The 20,786-nt window shown below is 50.0% G+C and overlaps 1 protein-coding gene across 2 annotated transcripts in view; it reads right to left on the bottom strand.

Annotated features, from left to right (window-relative positions):
* Positions 1–985: 985 nt before the first annotated feature.
* MAP3K9 (mitogen-activated protein kinase kinase kinase 9) overlaps positions 986–20,786 on the bottom strand; it is a 74,547-nt gene continuing 54,746 nt past the window's right edge. For both annotated transcript variants that reach the window (XM_045564704.1, XM_045564713.1), the window contains exons 6-11: positions 19,419–19,659; positions 17,685–17,807; positions 16,160–16,313; positions 12,247–12,359; positions 10,494–11,297; positions 986–9,136 (exon numbers count right to left, since the gene is read on the bottom strand). In XM_045564704.1, coding sequence (XP_045420660.1) covers positions 8,652–9,136; positions 10,494–11,297; positions 12,247–12,359; positions 16,160–16,313; positions 17,685–17,807; positions 19,419–19,659 — 1,920 coding nt within the window. In that variant the 3' untranslated portion in view covers positions 986–8,651. The remainder of the gene's footprint in view (positions 9,137–10,493; positions 11,298–12,246; positions 12,360–16,159; positions 16,314–17,684; positions 17,808–19,418; positions 19,660–20,786) is intronic.

The raw sequence follows: 20,786 nt of genomic DNA, 5'->3' as shown, positions 1-20,786 counted from the left end.
AAACTGCTGTTCAGAAACATGCAGCCATTTGTACACGTGCTGACAGCACCTTCCCGTATGGCACCAGCAAGGAGCTTGGTCAGCTTGGCATTTGTGCCCAGTCTGCTTTACCAAGGTTATCTGGACCCTGATCAAACTTACCTGGAGGCTCAGCAAAAGGTCAGCCTTCCCCTCACAGGCCAAGCATCAGCACAAAACCTCACCTTGGAGTCACCCTTCCCCAGGGGCCAGCGGAAAAGACAGAGGTGTCAAGAGTGAAATGAAAGGTCGCAGCATTAAAGCATGAAGTGTTGTAACATGTACCTTCAGACTCCATTTTTCTACACGTAGCCGAAGGACGAAACTGGGGACTCACGTGGTGAAGAATGGCCCCAAACAAGATGCACCCCACCTGCTTCTATCTTCACTCCCACCCAACACAACATCACGGAAAGGGAGAGCACGAAGGCTGCTTTGTGATCAGCTTGCTCCAGAAGAGGCCCAGAGAGGTTAAGTGGCTTGCCCAGGGCCACACAGCTGACAACTGCCATTGAGCGTATCAGAGCCACCAGGAATCCATAATTCACAGCTGGCCAATCTTATCTACACATCTACAACTCCCTTCGTATTTGTCCTCACAGCACCATTCGCAAGAGGCAAGTGTTAGCGCCGATAATGATGGGAGAAGACAGCACACAAGTGGCTCTGAAAGCCAAAATACCCAAGACCTTGGTGAAGACCAACCGCGAGAAGAGACTGTATGGCGTGGGCAGGCGACGCTCAGCACCATCACTCACAAAGGCTCACGAGGTCCAGCTAGGGGCTGTCAGGCCCTCACGGAGGCTTCTCGCCCACCTCCTCCTTCCTGCGGCATTTCCATCTCCCGCCACAGTTATTTTTTTCCTCCATATGGAAATTCCCTGGAACCAGCCCAGTAACATCTAGTTAAATTTAAGAGAAAAGGGAGGAAAGGACAAGTTGACAAAGAACCACGACAAACCAGAAGTCATCGTTATAACGGTTTTATTCAAGTCTCTGTGTACTCTGGTGGAGACCAGGCTGACATCAGCATTACACTGTAATACGGTGAGAGGTTTAGCCATTGAACCAAGCCTGCTTGGCACCCCTAGTGAACAATTTACAGTACCTCGAAAGAAAAAAAAAACAAAAGCCACAGGAAAGAACCTGGTGAGTTTCCTTCAGGACTTTTTCATCTTTAAATATTGTCGACAACATACAATAACTTAAATCCCAAAGCAACGTGGGAATTCAATGACACAGGGTCAGGAAACACGGACAGGACACTGGAGCAGAGGACTAGGGGGGAAACTAGTAGCTAATTATAGGGGAACAAAACGAACACATATGAACTGTCACTTTACCTAGACTCAAGGGCCCTAAGGGGGAGGAAAATTCCAAAGAAAGCTTTTCTGTGAACTAAGTAAAACCCCTCTCCAACTTCTTTCCTTAATGCTTTAAAAAATACAGTCTTGGACTCTAATATATCGGGAAGGGGGTGTGCCTGTAGGTGAATGGCGGGGAAGAGCAGTGAGGGAAAGCGGAGACGAAGGTCAACAAGTCCATCATCTCCCTCCTTTGCTACCACTGGGTACCAAGGGCATGTGGCTCAATGACAAAAAGGCAAAAGCCCTAATTTCAAGTTCCCAAGGAGGAGGCATGAGCTACAATAAGGCTTCCAAGCTCAAGAGAATGGAAGAAAAGTAGGGTGAAGCTGGAACATAGAGCAAGAACGGGGGGGATGGTGGGGCTGGACACAGAGGAGAGAGAGGCCCAGAGCCTTCCGTGGTGCTAGGAGAAGAACTACCGAATTAACATGCACAACCTGTGTGCTAGAATCCCTGAAGAGTCATGGAGGGGGGACTGTGAGCAGAAAGCAGCCAGCAGCACAGAGCAGGTCAGCTGAGCAGTGGGGAGGTGGTCAGTCCGGTCACACAGGCTGAGGACAGGTAAGCCAGGGGACACAGCTCCTCCTCGGGCAAATCTCAAAGCCCAGGTGGACCCGAGCTAGGCCAGTTCTACCCCAGGGCTTTTAAGCAGGGGCCTAGAAATGCGCTCAGAGGACAGAGATGCCTTTGGAACCAGGCAGATCAGCAACTTGCTTCCTAGCTGCGTGACCCTGGGAAAGTTACAGAACGCTCTGAGCCTCGGCTTCCACATCCTAAAACGGGGGTAACACCCACCTCCCAGGATTGTTGTAAGGAATCAAAACATTTCTGCGTGTAAACCTCTAGGACAGCACCCCCATATGGAAGGAATTTAATGGTTTCTTGTAATTTATTAGTCCCCACCCTAGGCCAGGATCCATCCATGCCCCACTCTGACAGTGACGATGAAAGCAGCTCTAGCCAGCACGGCTTCTAAAACTGGAGGTGGAGACAAGTGATGAGAATGAAATAAAGACAACAGAGAATAACGATGGTAGCAGAAACGACACTGGTGGAAGATGTGACGGGTGACATTGTAAGACTCACTGGGCAGGCACAGTGCCAGGGGACGCTGCCCTTGGCATGCAAGGGAGTGAGAAACCTCCACTCACGGCAGTCCCTTCTGATAGCTGGAAGAGAGAATGAGTGAAGTTTATTCACTTCTCCTGGAATTCAAAGATGTCCCAAAGAGGTTTAAGATGAGAATCTAATAGGGGGTGGGGGCATTCTGAGAAAAAATTTTAAAAATAAAAAGGATCCCCTTTATTTAAAAATAAAGGATCCTCTCTGCCATTATCACTTCTCTCCCCCTCAGAACACAGACACACCCATAAGTGGCCTTGGGGTTGCAGAGGGCCTGAAAGATAGCCAAGGAAAAGTCACCCCCAGTTACAGATCCAAAGTTAAACGCTCCTAGATGTTTCACTGTTATAAGCTGACACACTCCTATTAAATGCAGACGCTCTCAGAGAACTGCCACCACACTCAGGACTGGAGGGGGAGGGTAATTAGAAAAAGACATAAGACCGACTTCACAGTGGTACCCAAGCCCCCTTCACAGGTCCAGGTGAGGGGCCGGCAGGGCTGGGACTAGGGTGAGGTGAGTGAGGCATTCGCCTTGGATGCAAAATTCGAGGGGGCACCAAAAAACTCAGTCATCAAGAAAAATCATAGTTCAATGTAATATTTTTAAAAATCAGAATTAATGAAAAAAATCCACGATGAATACAGTATCAAAATGTCAAGTAAAGCCCGGTTCTGTCTGGGCAGGTGTCTAGCTAGGCATGAAGGATTTCAGGAACGTGGCTACATGTTACTTCTGAAAGCTGGCCTTGGACTTCAGTGGGCGCAGAGCAAGCAACACCATGTCCGAGGGGCCGTCACTCACCAGGACTCCTCTTACGACCATTCTGACCTCTGAGTTCAACATTCCCAGATGACCACTCCACACGTCCCCGTAGGAAAGGCCTGTCTTTGAACCCCTGGAATTGTATTCCAATGTGCCATCCTAAGACACCTATCTAGTTGTCACATCCACACCTGCCAATCAGTCTAGTAAAACCAGGTGGTGGGCTCTTGCCAGGGAGACCAGGTCAGACCACCAGGAGGGAAGACAGGTCCGGGGACAGCAGGGTCTGTCTGCAATGGTTAACAAAGAGAGGTACGAGAGCAGGCTTCCTGCAGGGGATGCAGGGAACACGGGAACCACAGCAGTAAAAATCAGGAAGGACGAGTCCTACCGGCTCCAGATCAAGGAGTGAGTCTAACATTCTGAAGAGCACGTGCCAGGGCTCCCCGAGCAGCCCAGGGAGGCCAGGGTACTGTCCCGGCTTCCAGGCCCCAAGACCGGAAATGGACGACCCAAGGGGTAGGGCCTGGCTGTCAATACCTCACCAGGACACATGACAAATAGTCAACAGAGAGGAAGTCAATGAGAGACTCACCTGGCCTGCACAGCCAACCAGAAGTCCAGGACTGGGTCAGGCTAATTAGGTACCTAGGTCCTGTTAATCAGCCTTAATCAGCCAGGATTTCAGCTTCTACAGCCTGCCTTCCAACCCCAGCACCTGGGGTGGTGAGCGCCCAGGAAGCAATGCCAGGGAAAAGCCTGGGGCTGAGGTCCTCTCCAGAAGCAGAAGTAGGATTTTGGGTTTGGTTTTTTTTTTTTCATATATGGGTTTTCATTCAGTTGAATTCCTGATCTAGGAAAACACCGATCTGTTTGAAAGAAGAGAGGCATTTGGGAACAATGACCGTACCTTCCCAGGGGGAAGCCATTCTCAGACCTGAAGCCAAGGAGAGAGGCAGGTGGTGTGTTAGGTCAAACCATATGAAATAGCTGAGTGTTTCTGACCTACGCCCATACATATATTTACACACACACTTGTCCTCACAAAGGGCGATGATCTAGCAAGGTGAGGCTTATCAGTGCGGGACCGGGGCTCCAGGACCACACACTTTGAAGTTAAAAGGGTTTCAGGTAGGGAAGGTGGGTAGCAACATTCCCAGCTGGGTTTCTGAGGTCCAGAGAGGGGGGACGATTTGTGCCAACTCACAAGGCCAGGAAGTGGAAACTCAGCTCCCCAGGCTCCTGCCACCATGTTTCCTTCCGACTACAGGGCGCCGAGGGCCACTCCCACCTCCGGCTCCCACCTCCGACCCAAGTCGACAGTCTCTGGCAGAGCCCTCAGGAAAAGCCTGAAACTACAGAAATGGCAGCACCTGCTTCTTCCTCCAAATCCTTCCCGAGCCAGTGAGTGTTTCTGACCTGCCTGGTTCGGCCCTCACACGGCTGACTCAAAGGCACAGGCTTCAACAAACACGTGTGAAAGGTCAAGGGTCTGCAGCCACAGAGGAGCCTGCAGGACAGATATTTCAACCTTGAGGTGAACCATCCACAACCACGCAGCGCTCTTTGCTGTGTTAAAAGTGAGCCAGATGAGCAAGAACACTCAGGAGGTGTCTCCGTCATGGGCGTGGGGAAGGAGGAGGGAAGGGGACTCCAATGTGGGGACTGTGAAGACAAGAGTGATAACCAAAAGCCAGGTCCAGATGTCCTAGGGGTGTCTCCTTGTGTCCCTGGGCAACAGTGGGCTGAGGCAAAGGGGCTTTGTGAGGAACCCTACACCGTGACACATGTCCCAAGGGCAAGGGGACCCTTTGCCAAAGATTATTCCAGGAATTGGCCTAATTCCAGGCTCTAAACAAATCAGAGTCTGGGGATGACCCCAAGAAATCAGAGACACTGTCATTCTGATGCTGCCACCAACCTCCCCGTCTGCATTTCCTCCTCCGTAAGACCCAAATAGTGAGGACAAATGTTGCAGAAGAGCATGTGCCTGACCATGGCCCGCACGAGTCATGCTAAGCCAATGCCAAATCACTCCTCTCCCCGAAGCCAAAGCACGAAATAAAAGGCATGCTCCCTCACCATAAGATAGTGAGAAACATAGCCAGCTCCAGCAAGTCATCCTGTAGCAATGAAGGAAGCTTCCGCTAGGAGCTGGCAAGGTGCCACCATGCTCCACTGACCTTCTGTGGTACACATTCCCGTTGCCCTTGGGAAGCACGTGATGATAGCTTTGAAAGGAAGGCAATTGGAGAGAGGCTAAGAGACAACCCTAAGGTCACACAGTCACAGCAGAATGGGGAACAGAACCAACTTGCTCAGGTCTCAGAGCCTGGCAGCCCAACTCAGCAATTAGTCCAAATAGCTTTTTAATCTCTCTGCACTTGAATCTTCATCTTGAAGCACCACCCCCCCTTTCTACTGGCAAGCATATTAAATATGAAAGGAAAATGGTGTCATTTTGTAAAGGTCAGGAGGACAACTCGGCGGTCTTCTGAGTTGTCCAAATGGAGGACATCATAATGGTTATTATTACTACTACCAGATTCCGCGGATGCCAAGCTAAGAGTACCACCAAAGCCTCTTTAAATAACATAAGGATAACTGAGAAATCTACTCAGCCTCCTGGCAGCAGGCTGGGTCCCCAAGGGGGTGGACAGAGGATAATCCGAATCAGCAGTAGTTGCTGAAGCATCTCTGGGGTGGGGGCAGAAAGCAGTATCTGCTCCTATCACATCTTCCACATGGGGAAAACCTGCCAAGAGCAGAGGGAAGGGAAGGGAAGGGAGGGGAAAGGACAGCAGGCGACTGCAGCATCAGTGCCCTGTCCACAGCCCCAGGGCCTGCTCCCCACCGTGCCACAGGGTGAGGGAACCCCAGTGGACAGAAAGCCACTCACTCAGACCTGCGACTCCACAGGCCCTCGGCCCACCACCACCCTGCTCCCAGAGGGGGTGAGGCAGGCAGGGGCCCCCCAGACACGGGTTTGGAGGGGCTGGGAGACATAACTCCTCCATCTTCACGGGGCCCACAGCAGTACCTTCAGAATAACCCTGCTTTTGCTTTTCAGGGACAATTATTTCCTTAGCAAAGACCCAGCCTTCGCTTGTCTTGCCCCTGGATGGATGAGTAAGAACTGGGTTCGAACTCATATGGCAGATGGCTGCATTCAGTGTACACTACACCACACCAGTGACTCGACACCTTTCCGAAAAAGATGGCTGCAACCTAACAAAATGGCAAAAAGAAAAAAATGAACAAAGGGAAAATCCCTGCCTCACACCACAGAGCACTGTCTAGAGCCAGCGTGGTTTAGATTTCGCTATAGGCTGCACCCTACATGAGGACCATTTAGTGGCACCAAGGATAGACAGGTGTGTTCACGGCTTAGGGGATGGGGCCATGGAGGGCCCAGGACAGACTATTCTGTGTTCTTCCCCCCATCAACAATGAGGAGGAGTCACTTGGTTGGCTGGAACTGCTAACAGGAGTCACATTTTTTTCCCTCCTAACTGAGGAGTAGAGGTATGGGGCGAAATTAATCTCTTACATATTGGCTTTGCTGGACAAAGAGAAGAAGAGAGATGAGATACAATAACAAAACCCTGGACAACATAACCAGCAGTGCCTCCCCACCCAAGACTCGAACCACAGTGCTCATGGGCTCCTAAAGCAAGGAACAATGTGAAGACCAAGGTCACTCTTTAGTGATCCCCAGGACGGGACTTCTATCATGGTTACAGAGGAAGAGCAGTGACCCAATTCCCCACTGGTGCTGCCTGCACCGCTCTCCCCACTCCGGCATCCAGGCAGCAAACGCGAGGAACCTGCAGACCAACCTTCAGTGTCACCAGGGAAATATTCGAAGATAAAAGACAGCGAAGCAACATTTAGAGTCTTGAGGGGTGAGGAGCATGACCTAAGGACTCTACTTCCAGTTGAGTTGTTATTCCCACATAAAGACAACTTCACACACCGCACAGGAGGCCTCAGAGGAATGGAGCAGTGAAGATGTACATGAGAAAGCTTTAGAAGCAGAAGTAGCTCAACATTCAAGTTAAGGAAACAGATTCCAGGGAAGTCAGGGTTGGCCTCTGTTGTCCTTCCTACCCAGCACTAGGCTACCTGTGCACAGAGACAAAGGAGGACCTGGTCACCTTCCAGTGCTTGGACCTGAAGGCTGATGTACATCAGTGGCTCACTGGGCACCTTAAAAACAGCATCACTTTATCGCTTCCATTTACAGAAGTTACTACCAATGGCTCCGTTTTACTTCAAGGGCATCACAAAATGCATGGCCTGGCTGACAAGGGATCCCCAACTCCCAGCGTCCACGACCCACCACCATGTGCTGTCTGATGCGTTGCAGAGATATATACTAACCAAGCACATACCCTAAAGCCCACGGAGTCCAGGGACTGGAAGGAAGACCCAGGGAAGGGAATAACATAAAGTTCGGACAAGAAAAGGAACAAACAGCAGAACTTTTTCTCTGACTTCAGAACTGGCACCAATGAGTGAGTCTCCTAAGAAACTATTCCTAGGATGAGCAAATGTTTGTATCAGAACCTGGTCTAACCACGTCCTGCCTCCAGGTAGGTAGATGGATACCTTCAACAGGTGCTGGTTTCTGCCCTTCTTTGAGTGTTTCCAAAAGGAACAAGGACAGACTCTGTCACCCTCCTCACTGCAACATGACTGTATTTTTCCTAACACCCCCTGCCCACCAGTTCTCTCTGAGGCAGTTCCCTTTTCCACCTGTGGGCTCAAATGAGTAAGTGCAGATAGGTAGTGCCAGGCCCATGAACCCTATGTCCCCACCCCGGGCCACCTTGCCTTCAGTCTTCCAGCTGGCATGTGAGGGCTTAGGGCACAGAAAAGCTCAGATCTCACATCAAATGAGATTCCAATTCATGGGTGTTGGGGGAGAATGGAGAAGGAGCAAAACCAATCCTAGAACCTCCAATACTGACATTGGGAGGCTGAACTCAGGGCTGACAGAGGAACCCAGGATAGCTCTGGGCATACCCAACTGGCGTAGGACAGGGAGCAGCAGACAGATTTGGCTGAGTGACTCTGCAGGGTCACCTGAAAGGCGAGGAAGACTGGAGGGTGGGGGACATGCACGCACCCCTCCCTCCCCTACACAGCCAGAGCTGATGGCCACAATCCCCTTAGTGGACAGGAGTAGAGGGGCCCTGCAGGGCAGGAGACCCTCCGAAGTGGCCCTCTTCCCATCCCTTCCATCTTCAAAGTGCATTATCAGTGCAAGAAGTAGGGCTGGATCTCAGGGGGGTCCAACTCTGAGAAAGGGCTGTACCAGCCAGCTCCCCCCACCTCCTTCCACTTCCCCCTTGCCCGCCCCAACACTTCCCATGCTAAGACCAGAACTCTTGCTGGATCTCATAAGGAGTGGGCCTGTGTGTGTTCAGTTCGGCTCTGCACAGCGGCACGGTGCTGTCCTGGCTCTGCCCCTCTGCATCCAAGTCCAGAAGCGTCCGCTCGGCGGGGGGCAGCGGCCCCGCCTGGAACGGGAGCAGGGCCGGCAGTCCGGGCCGCTCCTCCACAGTGCTGCTGCTGCTGGCGAAGCAGGAGTCCACGTTGCTGGGCGTCTCTGTGCTGGAGCTGTTGGCGGGGGAGGTGCTGCGGGCATGGCTGGGGGACACGAACCACCAAGGGTCCAGGCGTTGCCGGTTGGCAGAAGGCCGAGGCCGAGGCAGAAACTCCAGCGTCTTGGGTCTCTCCAAGGTAGAGTCCTGCTGTGTGTTCCAGCGCCTTGGGGTTGGGGGAAAGACCACGTTGGGGTCGGGGAGACGAGGGAATTCACCTGGGTCTCGGCTGGGACTGGGGGTTTTCAGCATTCCTGGTCAGGAGACAAAGGGAGAGGCATGAGATGAGGGTACCAGATTTCTGGGCCAGATTTACACTGCTCCCTCCCCACCTGCCACATTCCGATGCACTTGGGATAATACGAATTAACAAACAGGCATGGAGCACCCACATGCCATGCAGTGTGCTGGGGGGCCACTGGGGAAACAACAGTGACCTAGAAGGCCACAGTCCCTGTATCTGGTAATAATAACAGGACACATGGGAGTCACATCTGCAATGAAAGAACTTAAGGCAGGTATCGGCAAATGATCCGCAAGCCAGCCACCTGTGTTTGTAAACAAAGTTTTACTGGAATGCAGCCACATCCAAAGTCTACTTTTCCACTCCAGCAACATAGCTGAGTAGTTATTACGGAAAATGTATAACCCACAGAGCCTAAAATATTTACCATCTTGCCCTTGACCAAAACGAGTTTGCTGACCCCTGACTTAAGGGAATGTCCGTCCAATCACTGTTCATCCACTTAATAAACACATGAGGGGACCAGAGCTAGATAACAGAAGTTTAATAGGGTCTCTATTCCCAAAGAGGTCACATACCTGAGTGTAACAAAAATATCTACAGGAGGGAAGGTCAAGCCAACTGGTTAAACACAATTGTCACTGACACTCACATCTCACTGAAAGGGTACTGCCGCCCCCTCTTTCCCTACTGGACTAACGGCTGTTTCCAAGTTGGACTTAGATCTTCTAGGGAGCAAGGGATGGTGGCAGGGAAGACCCAAGATGAGTGTGTGACAAGCACTTCAGACATCAGTTGAGGAGGGCAAGCACGTGCCCAGGGACAGCAATTTCCCTGGACACATGTCCTGTCTGAAGAGGCAGGCATGAGTAAGGGTGAGTGCTGGAGGGTGTGATGAATGGGCGCAAGCCTGCCTTGGCAGTGTGTGTGAACTAATGCTATAATGACAGGCAAGAGCCCAGCTATGTGGCAGAAAATACCCCTCCTACGTGCAGCGAAGGCTTCCTTGCAGGTAACTGCAGCATCCCCCTCAGGGGGTAACCAGAAGCTACACTCCTGCCCTTCCGGTACTGTGAAAGCACAGCCCTACCCCAAAGGCCCAGGGTCTGAACATCCCACAGGAGACCCAGGTCTGTTTCTTCCTAGAACCTGCCCATCTTCTTTCACTCCTCAGGGCACATAGCAGAAAGAAGTCAGCCACCCCTGGCCACCCCCTGACCCCAGATCAGTATTTCTCGACTAAGAGGAAGAACGGAGTTCACGCAAATCCAGACGTGAAAAAAGGAAACAAGGCACCTGCCAATGTCGTCACTCCCTGGGGAGGCACAAAGAAAGGAAAGTGAAGCAAGGAAGAGGACAAGACCCACCTGCTCCAGGACTGGGGCTCAGGCCATTGCTGGAGGGGCTCCTGCTGGCCAGGAGAGCCGCCGGCTTGAGGGCCCCGTCAGAAGGAGTCCGCCGGTGACCACTCGGCTGCGTGGGGGCCGTGAGCGTGACATGGGTGGGAGTCAGAGACTGGTTCGGGTCTCGTTTGAAGCGCTCCACTCGGACATTGACCAGGGGGTTGTGGGTGCACAGGGTCAAGGGCGGGGCCTCCACTGGGCTGACTGGCATCTCATACACCACGATCTCGTCGCTGTCGGAGCGCAGCAGCGAGCGGGTGGAGTTGCACTCGGAGATGGAGGAGAGAGAGAGCAGCGTGAGGGAGGCGGAGGGGTCTCCTAGCAACAGCATGGGCTCTTCCTTCTTGAAGAGCTTTCGGGATGGGGGGCTGGTACTCCGACGAGGACGGCTGGCCCTCTGAAAAAGACCCTCACGCCTCTTCTTCTCCTCCCGGGCTGGTGGCTCAGGCTCCTCCAGGGGAAGCAGCTGGCACTTGCCAGCTTCCAGCAAGTCAAACCCTAGGCCTGTGGCTGCGAGAACAGCCCCGCAGCCAAGCAGAGCCACCTCGCAGCGGCGGTGGTGAGGACCGCCCCGCTTGAGGCTGTTGGTTGGTGTCAGCTGAGGGGTACTGGTGGCTGAGTTGACTGGGGTAGGCTCCTCGTGGGCTCCATCACTGGAGGGGCCCTCCCCATCCTCTCCGCGAGGAAATGGGATACAGAGGTAGGACTGGTTGGGTGAATGCTGTAGACGACTCTCTCCACTCCTTGGGCCTTCGCTGTCCTCATCCTCTGCGAAGATGAGAATGGAAGGGAGACAGGAAAAGGGGAGGAAGCAGCAAGAATAAGAATGTGGTCCTTTCCCCCAATGCCAGGCCTCTTGGCTCAGTGTCAGGGACACAAAGTTCAAATGGTCTGACGAACAGGATGTGGAATTGGACATTAGGGCTTCATCCTCCCACATTCAACTGTGACCAACGTGAGGACATCACTCTCCATTCCGGAGCCCAATTCCCTATTTGTAGAAAGGGGCATCTGGTAACTTGCTATTTTTTTTATAAGGGATCCTCAACACAAAGTCCAGTACGAGTTTCTAGAATACTGGATAGAACAGGAACATTCCTAATGTTTTTGTACCTTAAAATGAGAAGGGCCTCTGGGTTTCTAGAATGATGGCTTAGCAACTTGTCTTAAGACCAGTCTGCTGTGAAGGGTTAGAATCTCCTACAGAGAATGCCAATCTACTGTGTGGATTGACGCATCACCACCTTAGGGATCTAGAGATACCACTACCTAACAGAGCCTGGAGAAGTCCTTCCCCATGCAGTAGTCACTGGCAACACTGGGAAAGCTCCCTGGGAGGGAGGCTGCAGTGTCTCTACCACCATCCTCCACTGTGTGGACTCCCCACATTATGATATGAGGAAACAGACCCAGCAAAGGGAAATGCCTGGTGCGAGGCCTCACCCTTCTGCACTGCCCCAAGAGGACTATTACTGGCCCCTGGGGATAGAATTCCAAGGGCAAGCCCCACGGTAGCTGTAGGAATACATGGGGATTTGGGAGGACTCAATGAAATGGGAGTAGAGCAAACTAAGAAGGGATAGGGTGGGGGCCAGGAGTTGAGAGAAAGAGGAGACAACCCCCCTGGGAGTCCCAGGGGTCCCTAAACAGCCCTAGAAGCTTGGGCAAGGGTTCCCCGAGGGAGCAGGGAGAGAACAGAGACAAGAGCAATGCTTACCTATCTCCATAAGGCTGGTGAACCCAGGCAGGGCCGGGCTGCTCCTTGGGCCCTTCCCCAGGTTGGGGGCACTGGAGGACCACTGTTTGTATCCATCTACCAGGGACTTGAGGCTGAATAAGAGGACAGAGGACACTGTCAGAACTGGCTACTTCCCTTGCTCGACCTCAGCTCCATGGGCCTGTGGCAATGTCTCTCCCCATCTGCTTTATTGCAATGCAGAGACTTGGGGGACAGGAACAACTCTTACTGAGCCCACCTGCTTCACAGACAGAAGTGCACATGCTCCAGGGAAGGCAAAGCAGTGACAGGACGCACCCCCCGACATGCTGCCATGGGATTGTAGAAAGATCTGGTGGGCAGGCTGGTACAAAAAGATGGAAAGGATAAGGACTGCCCAGCTGGTAGGGGTCTTGCCTGGATCCATCCACTCAGTGCACAGACACTGAACAAAATGCACTCATGACGTCAAGAATGCTGCAATGCAAAGACCTGCAGAGCCAGGCGAGCACCGGGCAGCAGGGCTAGCAGAGGTGGGCCCAGCCACTCCACTCACACCATTTCTCACTCTCCGTCCAAGCTTATGGCATGCTTAGGCAACTTTCAAAGCCATCCACTTTTCAAAAAGAAAAGTCAACTAACAAAGCTGCGCCAACCCAGTGCACTTTGGGACAGACCTATGTGGGGTGATACACAGTGCTGACCCAGAGCCCTCGGTTTGTCTGGGGGTCGAGAGAAAGAGGAGAGGAGCTCACTTTCAAATCCCTGTCATCAGCTCATGTGACGAGCCAGTAACTCCCCGCAGATACAGCCTGGGCACCCTGCCGACCCCCTTGCAGCATGGGGGGATCAGAGGCCCAGGAGCACTGTCTTTTCCTCAGAGGACAGTGAAGGGAGGACCGAGGAATCTGTGGGCTGTGGTTGCCTTGGAGATATCGGAATTATGACCGGAGGTGGCTCCTTTCTTAACACTAGAAAGAAATGTTCAACTAAAAGCCCCCTCTCCCCAGAGTCCCAGCCTATCTTAAGGAGCGGGAAGGATCAACTTTTCCCCTGACCTCAGAACTTTGTTTCAAGTGCTATCAGAAACACTAATGAATTAAAGTACATTCCAGCCACCCTTGGTTTCATCCAAAATACAGAGCCAGAGATAAGCCTACCACTAAACCCACAGCCTGGGACTTCCAAATCATAATCTTATCACCTCACTTTCAGCTCTGGATCCAAGAAAATCCAAATTAACAAAGTCAAAACCAGCGCTCAAGACCAAACGATAGAAAATCATGTTTTCTTCTCCCTAAAGCTAAGGGTGGGAGGAATATGCCAAGAATTAATTGGAGTGGTCAGTGGAGTGAAGGATAAGGTAAAGTCAGATCAGCACAGGAATCTCCCCAAGGTGCACGATGGTACCGCGTAAAACAAAAATGAAATCAAAGTCAGTTCGGCCCTGGCAATAACGAGGCTTGGTTCTATGGGGTGTGCTGTGAGAATGAGGAAATGGAAGGGGGATTGTTGCCAGCACAGTTGGTGAAAGGGTGACGATTAGACTCACCCCAAGTAGAAAGGTGGAGATTCTGAAGGGGTACTTAAACCATTAGCTTTCTCACGCCTCTGAGGGGATCTTCAACAAATAAAGAGAATCAGTAGCAGGCAATGGAGGGCACATCAGCTCCCCTGCATCAAAACACGGACTCAAGGCTGGACTCGAGCTATTAATACGTTGCCAGCTGCCTTCCCCTGGCCCAGTCGGCAAAGCCCATGCTTTGAAAGAATCTTAACCAGATGACCCTGCTTAAACTGCTACAGGCCCAGAACCTCCCGATCTGTAGGACAAATATCCCTGGGCAGCCTGGAAATCCACGGATCCCCAAAGCTGTCTACACACAAGTGCGTATGTTGCAGACAGATATGCACTATTTTTCAAAAGGATGAAAATGCAGATTTATTTAACATCACTGAACTCAAGATAGCTTTTGGTCATTACATATTTTCTTTGGTCAATGGTATGAAATTTAGAAATATTATAATTTAGAGGTTCTCAAACACTTGTGACATTAAAGAGGTCTGTATTTGAGACTGGATGAAATTAACTTTTCTTTCTTCAATAGGAACTGTGGATCATGAAAAATTAAGTCATATATTTTGAATTGCTTCAAAAGTTTGTGAAGGCAAATCTATGGAAGGAGGAAGAAAATCCCAAAGCTAATATTTTGTAATGTGAAATAAATGTTAATTTACTACCAAGACAAAAAATATCTCTAAATGAAGCAGAATCATAGAAATTACTGGAATCCATAGCAAGCCTGGTAAACTCTACCTGGAATCACATTAATGTCAAGAAATATCAAAAGACTCGGAGTGACTGAGTTTCTTGGCCCCAGCTCAATCCTACTCTAACCCAGGGCTCAAAGGACAAACTGGAGAGCTCTTGCTCCTACAGGACTTGGTAGACGAGAGCAATTCACCACCCTGCAAGGATTCAATTGCTGAATTCTTACACAGCTTAGCTACTTTGCCCTACATATCTAGATTTTCTATTTAAAAGTATCTAGTGACTTTTGAAGCCTAGCTTTAGAGAGTCATTCTTTTATGAACTGTTATTTTCACCTTTACCTCAGATCTGACATGGAGAAATAATAGATCTTAGACATGAAATTTTAGTATTTGAAGGATTACCAAGGCCCGTTATAGGTTCTGGCCCCCTATAAGCCAATATTCAACCTGAGAAGCTCTTTGGAAAGTCTCTAAAAAAGGTGAAGGGGACTGCTGGTTATGCTCGCACTTAGGGAAATCAAAAAACACTATTCTAGATTCTAACACCAGGAATATGTATACATTGTTCTGTCCATTCTTCAAATATGAAACAGAATTGCATGAGAAGCCAGGAAGAATCCTGGTAGCTAATACTTACATACGCTTACCACGAGGCAGCCAATGCTCTACGCACTTTACAAAGATGAATTTACTTAATTAACCCTCACATCAGTTCCAAGAGATGGGTGCTAATATTATCCTCATTTTACAGATGAGAAAACATTATGGCCACACAGCTAGGCGTGGCGTGGTGGAGCCAGGATTCACACCCAGGCTGTCTGGTGCCAGAATCCAAGCTCTTCATTCCCACACTACGAGTGCCCTGGCCTGTGAATAGCTTAAGGACTCAGGAGTGAAGCTGACCCTTAGGCCTTGACCCCACAAGTGAGAACAGAAGCACATTCAAGGCACTTGGGCCCCTTGCGCTTTGCCTAAAGCAGGCCCTCCTACATGTCAGTGCGGCTACGGGGTGAGGCCTGAAAGAAATGCCAGTGGCCCTGGAGTTATATCCACCTGCACTACCAGGGCTGGGTTATTCTGCCTGCCCCTGCCTCAGGGTGGGCCTCTAGTCTAGAGAGTCCTGTTAGCCTCTGCTCTCTCTTCTCTTTCTTCTCAATGGATGTTTTAAGGGGGAAGAGCCAGGTATAAGTAGAACACTCTGACAGAACTTCTTACATTTGGTTAACGCTTGGGCTGCTTGCTACTCTGAGTATGACACCCCCAGGGGTCGGCAAATTCTACGTGGTGGGTTGACTCTTTATAAAGGTCTGGCAGAGCACAGCCACACTCATTCATTTAAATGTTGTCCCCGGCAGCATCTGCGCCCCAGCGGTGCAGTTGAACAGCTACAACAGAGCCAGAAGGATCACACAGCCCAAAATATTCATTATCTGGCGCCTTATGGGAAGGGTTTGCCAATTCCTGTCCTAGGAGGTTCTGGGGAACAAGGAGAGTGAAAAATTCTATTGTAAAGATCAAGAAGCTTATAATTTCTCAGAAAGCAATGAAACATACGACAGGGAAAAAAGATCTTTCACATGTTTTAAAACAGTGTACCTGTCTTTAACAGAGAAAGAATTTCACTTCAGTTTGCTCTTACCCTTCATCTCCCGAGGCAAGCTCCTTCTGACCAAGTGTCCCTGGCCCCCACGTCCGTCCCTTCTTCTTTGAGGCCCTCTTCTCCTCTTCCTCCGCCTCCTCCTTCGGGATGACCGAGCTCCTGCCCCAGGTTTTGCTGCTTTCGCCTGGTGTCACTGTGAATAATGAAGGTTGGGTAGGATCTAGAAAATGGACAGACAGAGCACCCCAAAACTAGCCTCTACACTGCTATAGACACACACACACACACACACACACACACACACACACACACATTTGGAGTGGCAGGGAAGTTGGACCTCATCAAAAACTCTGAGCCCACGTGGACCCTTCCAGGAAGGTAATGGGGCTCTCAGCCACTAATCAGACAGCTCTCTCAAAGTACTAAATTTTGGGAAAACTTCCCAAATTTTCACAAGTCCGACGGAAAGCTAGAGCTCAGGCCAGCCAGATGCCAGAGTTCCAAACAGATCTGAATTAAGGAACTTATCTTGTTGGGTGGAAATAGATAGAGGGGGAATGAGGAGGCAGGAAGGAGCCAAGAGACAAGGGGCGAGGAAGGTATGGAAGTGCAGACATTCTGGGAGGAAAGGGCTGGAAGGGAGGAACGTGAGGAGCTCGAGACTGTGGAGAAGGAAGTCAGGAGTAGGAGTGGGGAAGGAGCAGGCCTAGAGAAAGATCATAGGTAGAAGAGGAGCATTCTCCTGACACTGACACCTCAGAGCAGGGTGGAGACCCAAATGCCCCAGGGACCAGGCTTCCATCATAAATGAGCAAAGTGGACCAGTTACCAAAAATCAGGGAGTCGAGGGGACTGTGGCAAAACATGGAGCATATGGATTTGCTATTAGTTCCAGCCAGCTGTGGCCAATAGAAAAGGGAGCCCCCTGGTTTAATTTTAAGGTAATCCAGAAATTCAGGATTTTTAACTGAGATCTATCTTTAAAACAGGGAAATGAATTCATTCGTGTGTGTGTATATATATATATATACACACACACATATATATACACACACACACACACGTGTGCATTTTTTTTCAGCAAATATGGCAGCAAAAATAAAATTGGTCCAGATTTGGCCAATTATAAAGTATTTGGCAAGTTTCCTTAGGACCTATACTTTAGAAAAATCCTTCCTTGGGAAGCATGGACGAAACAAAAACAATGATGCCCCAAATATGGCAGAGAGTGTGCTAGGTCCCCAGGCCAGGTACCATCCTGTATCTATATCACACCCCAGTTTCCCCATGGCTTTGTAATTCCCTAGACCCCTTCAGGACCCAGAAACCCCCCTGCTGCTATCTGACTAAGAGTACAAGGGAGAGGAAGCAGCAGCAAAGTTAATGGAGAGAAGCAAGGGGGAGGCCAAGGGTGTGCATACATATGTGCATGTATATACACATGGCGAGAAGAGTGGCAGAAGGTATGGATGGAGCAAGCCTGGGCCAGTTGGTGGCTGGACAGAGCAGGGGACAGGTGCCCTTGGTGTGTTCTGGCCCCAACTAGTTTGGGAAACAGTCTCACACTGGATGGCGCGAAGGCGAGGGATGATGGTGGGGCTTGCAGGAGGACTGGAGCGGCTGTTGATAAGACTCTTCCTTTTATCCATGGTGGGGGAGGCCTGCACCGTGAACTTGTGCTGGAAATCTGCTTGAGGAAAGACAAACACATGCATATGCATTAAAATCTTCCCATAATCAAATTCACATAATAAATCTGACATTTCCTGGCAGGCCTGAGGGACAGGCCCTAGTTTCCTGAAAAGCTCTTTGTTCACCTGGGAAATGTTCTCTTTCAGAACCATCTATTTTTCCCAAGGGACAGGGCAGGATAAAAGTATGAAAAGATGAAAAATTCACTATCCAAGTGAACTTCATTAGACAGTCTTCATAAGGCTGTCTATATAATGTATATGGGTGGAACAATTATATATTCAGAATAGCTTTTAGCTCATGAGATCGTGTTGATTATTGCAGGAAATTTAACTCAAAATTCTTGGTTTCACATAATCTATTATTAGATAGATTTGGCCTTCTTTTCTCAGGGACCAAAGTACGGAGACTGATGCTTCTCACTACGGGCAGGCAGAGCAGGATGCTAAGAACCAGCCCTTGGGGGGAATCAGGGACGTAGGGGATGGGGCAGATGGCTCCAACTCTGACACAGTCCAAGGCGGTTGTGTACAGCACAAAGAACGTAAAGCTTGCAGCTCTGAATTCCTGAGCTTCAGTCTATCAAAGAGGTGTAATAAATAACTGCTCACTTGCACCTAGGTCTTCCCACTAGACTGTGACCTCCCTACAGGTGGGAACTATAGCTTTTATATCTGCAACCCCAGCACGCAACAGGACGCTGGCACCTAAATGCTTGAGAGGTGCTTAAAGACTCCATGCGGTCCAAAAAGAAAAGAAAAATGTGCAAACAGGAAACCGGTAAACATGTCCAACGAAGACACTCAATACTCCGTTTCATTGAATGAATTCCCTCGTCTGTACTTAAGCCACCATCCTAGTGCTTAAAATCATCCAGTACTGCTCCTATGATGCCATTTTTCCTTGGTTCCTTACACTTCTAATAAGCCTGCTTCCCAGGGCCTTATCAACTCAGAACACTATGAACGTTTTTATCTACATAAACACACACTTGACACTCACCTCCCTCCATGGGTACACTACACACCACAAAGATTCTAATTCATAATTTCGTATCTCTTTACATTTTCCCCAAGGCTGTAATATCATAAATGTACCTGTATTCAGCTGATGCGTGTTTCTGAAAGGCTATGGGTAAATCTTATCATGTAAATTATTATATAATACATTATATACATTATTAACCTACTCTTGACTGTACCCAGAGAACGAATTCTTTAAAGAAACCTTGAGACGAATTATTTTGCAGAGCCAAAGATTTCTCTTGTCTCACACATGCACACCCTGGAATTGTTTTCCCCCAATTACACGCTTCCTTCTCCAGGCCTGCCTGAAGTACGATGCACCTGTGTGAGCTGGCAGGATTTAGCAGCCTGGACCTCACCGGTCTGTCCTCACTTCATATTCTGTGCTCACTCACGCTCGACAATTGCCCTGGAGTGGGGTAGATTTTCAGCAAGCCAGTCTCTCCACCAAACACAACGGCCCATTTTAAACAGCCTCCACGTTGAGGCCTGGGGCCTTGTGTTTCCAAGCTCAGTCCCCAACTCCTGAAACCCTCTGCCATACCAGCTCTTTGCTGCCCAGCAGGTCCCTGGCCACTGACCAGAGGGGAGGCTGATGCGATTGCCATCCTTGAGCTTCAGCCGGCTCTTCCTGAACTTGCCCTTGCGTTTCTTCACCCGGGGCTTCTCCTGGCACAGCTGGTGGATGATGATGTTAAGCTCCCGTTCCAGGATGTCGATCTCCCGCTCGGCCAGCTCCTGCTCCCGACGCCGCAGCAGTTCCTCCTGGTTCTTCTGCTGGAGCGCAGCCCGAGTCAGCTCCTCCTCCCAGGTACGAAGCTCCTGCAGGACGGGCAGAACCATCAGAGAGAAGAGTGGGGCACTCAGTGCACAGGGGCTCTGGGGGGAGGCCTGAGAACTCCCAGAGGGTTTGCAGCAGCCTGGAGAACTCTCCTATGATGCTTGGCGGAGAGGGGGCTCACTAGTCAGCTGGCAAAGGAACACCCGACCACCTTGAATGGTGGAACAGCCATCATGAGGACACAGCCAGAGAAGCTAAAGCCATGGGCCAAGCCCTAGAGGTGAAGGCTGGGAGTTTCTAGTTGCTCCTTCATTCTTTTTTTTTTTTTTTTTTGAGACAGAGTCTCGCTGTGTTGCCTGGGCTAGAGTGAGTGCCGTGGCGTCAGCCTAGCTCACAGCAACCTCAAACTCCTGGGCTTAAGCAATCCTGCTGCCTCAGCCTCCCCAGTAGCTGGGACTACAGGCATGCGCCACCATGCCCGGCTAATTTTTTCTATATATATATTTTAGTTGGCCAGATAATTTCTTTCTATTTTTAGTAGAGACGGGGTCTCACTCTTGCTGAGGCTGGTCTCGAACTCCTGACCTCGAGCAATCCACCTGCTTCGGCCTCCCAGAGTGCTAGGATTACAGGCGTGAGCCACCGCGCCCGGCCTGCTCCTTCATTCTTGATCAAAACTGCCCGTGGTTGAAAAAGAAATGGGAGTGTGGATAGAAAATATAATAATGTATTTCAATTTGACACTTGATTCTATTTTAATTTTTCCTATTACAAAAAATATTTTTTTAAAACCAGAGCTAACTTACAGTAATTTAGCTTAAAATGAACCCATTGTAAATGAATCATCCTCCAGGCATCACCTAATAGTCATATAAAAAGAAATATATTTCCAAGGTGGCTGTTCAAAAGGTATATGAGACATGTCATCTAAATCTTTGTGTTCACTTAGTGAATGAATCCACTGGGGTGTGCGGTTTCAACTCTCACCTTACCTTTAAGGACAATTTGCTATGGAAGGATCACAAAAGCACAGCAAGGAGAAGAGAAAACATTTCCTGAGGTCTTTGCCAGGCACTCACTCTAGAAGCAAACTCGCCCGCTGTTCTATCACACACCCCTGAAAGTAACCATTCAATGGGCACAGAAGATGTCACCCCAGTGCAGGCTG

This window comes from Lemur catta, chromosome 1 (genome assembly GCF_020740605.2).
Source record: "Lemur catta isolate mLemCat1 chromosome 1, mLemCat1.pri, whole genome shotgun sequence".
In the NCBI taxonomy this organism is placed as follows: Eukaryota; Metazoa; Chordata; class Mammalia; order Primates; family Lemuridae; genus Lemur; species Lemur catta.
Note: the sequence above shows the minus strand (reverse complement) of the source record. Positions and strands in the feature narration are given on the sequence as shown.